This window comes from Raphanus sativus, chromosome 2 (assembly GCF_000801105.2).
Source record: "Raphanus sativus cultivar WK10039 chromosome 2, ASM80110v3, whole genome shotgun sequence".
Taxonomy (NCBI): Eukaryota; Viridiplantae; Streptophyta; class Magnoliopsida; order Brassicales; family Brassicaceae; genus Raphanus; species Raphanus sativus.
The window spans coordinates 5,835,311-5,843,100 of NC_079512.1; the positions used below are offsets into that span (position 1 = coordinate 5,835,311).

The 7,790-nt window shown below is 30.9% G+C and overlaps 1 protein-coding gene and 1 long non-coding RNA gene across 3 annotated transcripts; one reads left to right on the plus strand and one right to left on the minus strand.

The window, feature by feature from the left end:
* Positions 1-2,814: 2,814 nt before the first annotated feature.
* LOC130508484 (uncharacterized) lies at positions 2,815-3,651 on the minus strand. Its single transcript, XM_057004021.1, has 2 exons — positions 3,460-3,651; positions 2,815-3,165 (listed from the first exon to the last, which is right to left on the minus strand). Exons 1-2 carry the CDS (start codon positions 3,649-3,651, stop codon positions 2,815-2,817), a joined length of 543 nt encoding a protein of 180 aa, XP_056860001.1.
* A 1,206-nt stretch (positions 3,652-4,857) lies between these two features.
* LOC108840008 (uncharacterized) lies at positions 4,858-6,259 on the plus strand. Of its 2 annotated transcripts, XR_008939485.1 has the most exons (3): positions 4,905-5,257; positions 5,358-5,411; positions 5,564-6,259. It is a non-coding gene; the product is annotated as an uncharacterized LOC108840008 (long non-coding RNA). The 2 variants fall into 2 exon arrangements; XR_001947817.2 differs by having other exon boundaries at positions 4,858-5,257; positions 5,358-6,259.
* Positions 6,260-7,790: the final 1,531 nt, after the last annotated feature.

Here is a 7,790-nt window from a genome sequence, read left to right on the forward strand (position 1 = left end):
TAAAAACAACATTCAATGAGAAAAATTAAAATATAATAAAAGCAATAAAACTTAATGAATATTATTCAAAATACATATTATAACTTAAAACAAAAAATAAAACAAATAGGAAAAATCATAAATAGATATATGAATCTACTTTCTAAATTAGTTCCCCGCATGTACTTTCCTCCTTTTTGGTACAGAAAATTCAAGTTGAGAGAATTTAATAAGAAATTCATGAAAAACACAACACATTATTTATATATATAATAAAATATAATTTTTCAAAAAGTTGCTAAAATGAATTTTAAATTTTTTTTGCCTAAAACATAGAAAACTCTAGATATAGAACTGTGTTTCCCTTATAAAAATAAATACAACACTAATGAATTATAATAATAAAATTGAGAAACTGTGACAATAAATAGTTACAGAAAATTTTAAACAAACCACATAAATATAAAATAATTTTCACACATTAACATTTAAAAAACATAAATTATCGCGCGAAGAAAAAATCAAATATCATAGCATTATATAAATATATATGTAATATAGTAGATTAAATTAAACTAAAAATTATATAAGAAAACCCGGACGTAACCCGGGAAACCACTACTAACATATAAATTTGAATAATGTAAGACTAACTACTTAAAAATAATATGAAAATTGGTTCAATTGAAATATTTGGGTGGTTTCGGATATCTCAAGTATTTTGAGAACTTTTTTGGATATTTTTAGATCATTTCTTGTGACTATGTTTTGTATTCATGTATTTAGAATATTTTATAAATATTACAAATAAATTATTAATATATTTAAGTATATAATTGTGATTTCGAGTATTTAAAAATTTTGATTTGTATTCAGATTTGGGATTCCGGTTCTTCAGACAGTAAAATTTGGGTCTATTCAAAATATATTTCAGTTCAAATTCGGTATTACTTTTTCGGCCGGATTTCTGTTCAATTCTTCGGATTCAGATATTTTTTGTACAGCCTTAAATAGAAGTTAACATTACGATAATAAGCCATAAAATACAACAAATAAAAAGCGATTCTACATAAATCTGAAACTTCAAAACAATGCAAGAGACTACAACAACATATGCCATCATCGAAATGCAAACGACATCACCACTCAACATATAAGAAGGAACATGTAGCCAATCTTGAGACTCTTCTTCCTAGCTCTCCGATATTCTGAATTTACTTTACCATCAATTCAAACTTGGATCAGATGTCGATAATATAATAGCTCCACATTGGCATTCACTCTCAATACTTCCAGGTGGAAACTGAGACAGAAGAGCCTGGTCCCCCTATTTTGATTAGTTTTTTGCTAACCAGAGATTTAACAGAGCAATACTGCGCCAACCGTAGGATGACGAGTATGATCTAATTGGTTCAAAGAATGATGCATTCCTGAAATACCGTCTTTTGAACACACGAGAGAACAATGTGTTCGGTTTGTTTACCAATCTCTAAATTTGTTTTCCAAGCATGACTGTATTAAAAGTTATATTTTAAAGTAATATATAAATAATTTCAATAATGTTTGATACACTAATTCATATATATATTATCTAACAACAAATGATGTTTTTAATATATATTTGTTTCAGTAATATTAAATTTTCATTTTATAATGATATATTTCTTTAATTTCTGATGTTTTACTAATTATTTTCTGTAAATTACTTAGCATTTGCTGAAATTTGTTTTATAAAAATTATTTGTTGTAAATCTTGGAAAATGAACGAAGATATTACATCAGTTCTCACCTCGACCTTAGATCTGCGAATGGAAAAGAGAGAAGAAACAGATCTGAAGCTTATAGCTTCAACCAGATCTAGAAAAGAAAATATTGGTGTTACCACCAAAGGACCCAAGATAAGAAATCCAAGATAAAAGAGATGAATGAGATGGTGAAAACAAAAACCAGGGTTTCTTACCTCACCGGTGACCAGATCTAGAAAGAAGACAAGACACATGTAGACAACGAGAGAGATCAGTTAGGGATCTCCGTTGGCTTGGCTCTGTGTGCAACATGCGAGAGAGGGGAGAGTAGAGTGAGGTTGGCCAAGAGAGAACGAGAGAGAAGAGAAAAAAAGAGAAACCTTGACTGCTAGAGTTTTCATATTTCTTTGGAACTCTGCAAGACTTCGTAATTGGTTTCTAAACGGGAGAAAAGAGAAATAAAATGCTCTTTTTAAGAAAAAAAGAGGAAACTCTAAGATTTACCACGCAGAATAGAACATAATGGCAAAAGATAATGAGTTTTGAACTAAATCAACTTAATAATGAAGAAAAAACCATCTCGTTTATGAGAACTGGGAGCGACATCATCACCTACGCCTCGCAGAAGAAGAATGAAGGAGTCAAACACTTCCTCACTCGCTACGTACTGCAGGCAACCACGCATTCAATTTGGAGAGAAAGGAACGCTAGGAGGCATGGTAATAACTCGACGCCATCTGAAGTTCTCTTTAGAAACATTGACAGACTTGTCAAGAACAGGACAATGTCGTTGACCTCTCCTCATGCTCAGAGATTTGCAATGGCGTACCAAGAATGGATTGGTGCAGTGTCTTAACTTAGTTTTTGATTTATGAATTGTTGTCTTAAAAAGTCATGAAAAAGTGGCATATACTGTAAAAAAGTATATTTTCTTTGAATCAAATTTAACATTTTATTCAAAAAAAAAAGAGAACTGGGACTTGACAATTACCAATAATGCCAATATGCTGCATCTATTAATCATAATTGAAACTTATATTTATATTTTAAATTTATATATTATCTTTTAGGATTTGATTACATGAAAAGTTTAATAATAGTTGATGGCTGCAAAAGCTATATGTATGAAATCCTCCATAACTAATGTCATCTCCATGAGCCTCTTTGAGGTCTTGTCTGTGTTCTTGCCGATTGTATCCTTCACAAGCTGTGTATAGTCAGAAGATTCAAGGATTATTAAGCTTGCACCGTCTTTACCATGTGGTTTTTCATCGATTTGTGATCGAGCACTTTCAAAATAATTCACTACTTGTGAATAGGAATCATTGCACGTCTCAAAATATTTTTTAAAAGTAGCCTCTTTTTTCAATCCGGCAACAAAACCTGCCCTTTCTTTAGCCAGGGTTGTTCCAAGGTCGAGTGTGACTCTCACAAGTTCGTCCTATATATTAGAAAAACATAATTTTACTGAGAGTATAGTTTTGCAGGAATAATAATTATGCTACAATTTTTTTCCATAACAGTGCTTACTTATTTACATAGCTTCATTTACCTTTTTTCATACACTTTTTTTTCCAATACGCTTGTTAAAAATAATTAAATTAATAAATAAGCAAATATGCCAGATTTTATACCAGTAAAATCAATGCATTTATATAATTCTAAAATTTTGAACCCTCGTAAATCTTAAACCCTAACATCATTTTTATCTCCTCGCAACACAAAGAAAATATACCATGTTTTTTGCAGAGACGGCAGGAGGATAGGCTGTGAGCGTTTGCAGGCAGAACGTTTTGTTAATGGCAGAAGGATCATTGCATATGGCATAAATGTCTTTTGTTGAGGCCATGGTCGAAGTAAATTCTAAGAAAAATAGTAACGAGACTACCATTGAGACAAGAAAGAAACAATTAGAGGAAGAAGTCATGACTTACTAGAGAATTTAGTTCCCTCAACCTCTATTGTTAGTATCTTTATATATACACTAAAATTATGGATAGAAGGTAACAATTTAAAATTAAGGAACTTTTGTCATCTCACTGGATACCACCATAATAAATGTTACTTTTTTTTTGGGTCAGTCATGGTCAAAATCGTAATTGACACCTTATTATCTGTTAATATTTAATTCTATTTTTTTTAAAATCAATGGTCAAGATTCAAAAGAGAATCGTTCCACAAAAGTCATTGCCTTGACTTGCGAAGGGCTCTGTAATAATCATTCCAACAGATTATTTTTTTTTCTTTTTAACTCGGTTAAACTTTTTGATTACAATTTTTAATATTTTGAAATTCCATAAGATATATAATTAAATTTATAAATTAAAACTATAATACATTTATTACATATTTGTGAATGTTTTCCTAAATTTTATAAAGATATTATACATATTTATTAAGATCTTCCTAAAATTTTAAAAGGATATTATACTTATTTAGGAAGATTTTCCTAAACTCAAATTTAGAAACATATTATACATGTTTATGAAAGTCTTCCTAAAATAAAATTTGAAAAAAAAATCATACTTAATCAGGGATGTTTCCTTTTCAAGAAAATTCACTAACTAAAAATAATTCAAAAAGAAAATCAAAAGGAAATTTTGAAAAGAAAAATATTTGGAAAAAATCAAAAAGAAATTTTGAGTAAATATCTTTTTGATAACTTTTTAGTCATTTTCACCCATGTGTGTTATTTTGTGATAGAAAAAACGTTTTAAAATTATCTTAGAGTATTTTTCTAACACATATCATCATCATAATCTTATAGCACGAGGAAAAATTCGGAACTCAGCTAATTTACTTAAATCCAATTAAGAAATTATTTAACGTGTGTCTAATCTATATTAATAAAGTAGACATGAAATTATCCACAATCAGCCACGTCAGCAGACCCTACTCCTTTTGAAGACACGTGGTGGTCTATATTTGCTTTGTGATTCTTTCTCTAAGAGCATCATTAACCCAGCAACTTCTCTTGGATTGTTATTTTTTTTAATTTTGTTTTATCTGAACTAAAAAAAATTAAAAGAGCATCAATAGCGGGCTGTCACACGTCGGTAGAGTCCGCAAACAGTTGAAACAACCCATGTTTCATGCCGCTTAAACAAGCGTTTTTTCTTCCTGATACTTCTTCTTCTCTTTCTTTTTCCTGCTTTTTTTAATTAAAAAAATAGTAAGCATCCCCATTAACAACAGCGTTAATGGTGCTCTAACGCGCTACGCTCTAACAAAGTGGGATGTTGATCTTTCATTTGAGTGGGCCATTGGGCCTTTTTCATTCTCGGCCTCATTGTTAGGGTTTCTATCCTCTTCACTACATCGACGTTATCGCCTCCTTCCTCTTTGTATCTTTCGTATCCGCTGTTCTTCCTGTAACGTTTTTTCGTCTTTGGTTCCTATCCTTTGAGACGTTACGAGAGGTCTTCATTAATCGCCATTAAAAACTCCTTAACTCCATCACGCACATCAAGCACGATGCGTCATTCGTTGGTACTTATCCCTGTTCTAGGCGGCGTTTCATCACCTATAACTAGGTAATCCTTCATCACTTGAACAACATCCTTATAGTTCTTGATAATCCAAAACCCTATTTACAGTATAATGGATGACTCTCTGTTCTTCTTGGTGATTTAGTGATTTGAAGGCCGGCCTTCTTCCGAGAAGCTAGAAACGTTAAACGTTGATGAGGTGAACATGCTCTCATGATCACAGTGTTTTTGGACAACTCATGCGTTTACATTTATAAGTTCCACTCTTTTAGTCCAGTTCCTTATTGAATATCTTTTGAAGCAATATTTTTAAACCGTTTGATGATGATGCTTTCTTTTCACATTTGATAGTTTCAACCATGTGTCATTACCGCATACGATTATTCTTCAATTAAATAGTGCTTTAGGAGTGATAGAAAGCTCTGCTGCCACCATTCTCAATTTGGGTCAACTCATAAAACATAACGAGAGTGCAACTGTGCTAAATTCAAGCAACAAAAACGAATCAGTGCCAAAGATTTCGTTTCAAGGATGGATATGATCTATCGCAGTGGTGAGTCTAATGAAAGTTGTTGGAGCACGGTGGAGAAGTGGTCCACGGTAATGGCGAGCGATGGCCTTAACGGCATAGTTGAGTTACCAGGACGTGGTGGGCTCTCGGTATGGCCGTGATGGTTGTATCATTTTCAACAACAACAAAATACAGATCGGAGCAGAGGATGGAAGGAAACAGAGGTGGAGAAGAGAAGAAGAAACAGGAAGAAAATAGTTTCGAAGATGTGTATCTATGGAGAACATGTCAAAAAGCCAGAAAACTGTTGTTGGCGTTATTACAATTGAGCGGAAGCCATATAATTGTCATTGCTTCTTCCTGGACAAGAAGCCACTAGAACTTGCATCATTTATCTATCTTACATGGTTTTAATTTTTTAACGTCATGTTTAAGTTTATCACTACCAAATATTTTTGTTTTTTATTGATCCATAAATGTTAAACGTCATGTTTAACTTAATTACTAATATAAATGAATAAAAAGATTAGAATTCATATTTTCTTCTCATGTTACCTCATCATAAACTTAAGTTAAAAACTTAACAAATAAGAGAAAAATTCATCGTTGACAAAAAAAAAAGAGAGGAAAAATCATCTTGAATATTGTTTTTCACGATTCATCAAATCTGTAAGCCAACAATAGAGTGAATCTTAATTTTTTTTGTTCAATGTGCCCAAACACAAAGTTAACGAAACCAACAAAAAGTTTTTAAAATAATGAAAACCACAACTAATAAATAATAATCTTTCTATTTCATTTTAATTTGTTGTTATGCACACATATTAAATGAACATTTAATTTTATATATTTCCCAATAAAATATTATAACCAATACAATTAACCATATTTTAACTAATACAAAAATAATCTCGAGAATAGTTTCAATAAATTTTGGATTGAAAATTTAAAATGACACTTATTTTGCAACGAAAATTGTAAAAGAGGGAGTGTATAATTAAGTCAAAATAATAATAACAATAATATAAGATCAAACAAACAAATTCAAAATTAGTTTGAAAATTATAAATTAACATAATATTTCAAACCTAAATTGTAAACTTCTTATAAATTGAACAATAAGTAAGTCATATTCCGCGCGAAGCGCGGACCGACTACTAGTTTTAAAATAAAGTTTAGGATAACCTGAATTAAAATAAAATTTTATATACTGATTAAACTTATTTCAAAACAAATCAAAAAATACAGTGTGAAACTGAGCTAACTAGCATTTATTTTAATCTTATATTAGTAATTAAAAATCTATAATCGAAATCAGGAAATAATTATTTTATGGTATTTTTATTAAAATAAAATAATTATACTTAAACTTGAATATAACTTATTTTTGGCGGGAAAATTCAAATTTTTTCGAGTTGGTGGAAATTTTTGGTTTTTTAATAATAAAACCCGATTTTACCGTTTTTTTAAAAAAAATCTGATTTTATGGTTTTGGTGGAAATCTTCGTGTAATTGTAATGGAAAATTTGATTTTGTCGTTTTAGCATAAATCTTGATTTTGTGGTTTTGGTGAAAAGCAGCTTAGTGGTACTGGCCAGAGAAACGACAAAGCTTATAGTTTTCTGTAGCAATGTTAGAGAAAATGTCTGAGCGTGTATGGAAGTCTGGTGGGTTATCTGCCATAGAGATCCAGAGACATTGGACAGAGAAACTTTACAATCAAGATGATGTGTTGCAGCTACACCCAAAATCTCTTGGATTCCAACTAGGAAGATCATGACCCAGGAATTAGGTTTTGAAAGAGAATATATTAATAAGAAAAATGATAGCTAGCTACCTAAAGTATCGGTCACCACATGGCTAACCATGCAAAATAAAGAAATGCCCACTAAACTACACGAAGTATATGTTATGCATGCTAACATCCAGGAACTTTATGTTGTTATGTTGCCAACATCATTAGCTTAATTTAATTAGTAGGAAATCGTCACATGGGAGTCGGAGATGGTAACACCATATGTTTAACTGTGGTTAGTTCTAAACTGACCCATCTGACCCAAATTAAAA

What these genes read in the sequence shown, in the direction of transcription:
- LOC130508484 (XM_057004021.1), bottom strand. Translation starts at nt 3,651, where the DNA reads ATGACTTCTTCCTCTAATTGTTTCTTTCTTGTCTCAATGGTAGTCTCG. An exon ending in CCGTCTCTGCAAAAAACATG is followed by an intron (nt 3,166 to 3,459) that starts GTATATTTTCTT and finishes TCTAATATATAG; the next exon opens with GACGAACTTGTGAGAGTCAC.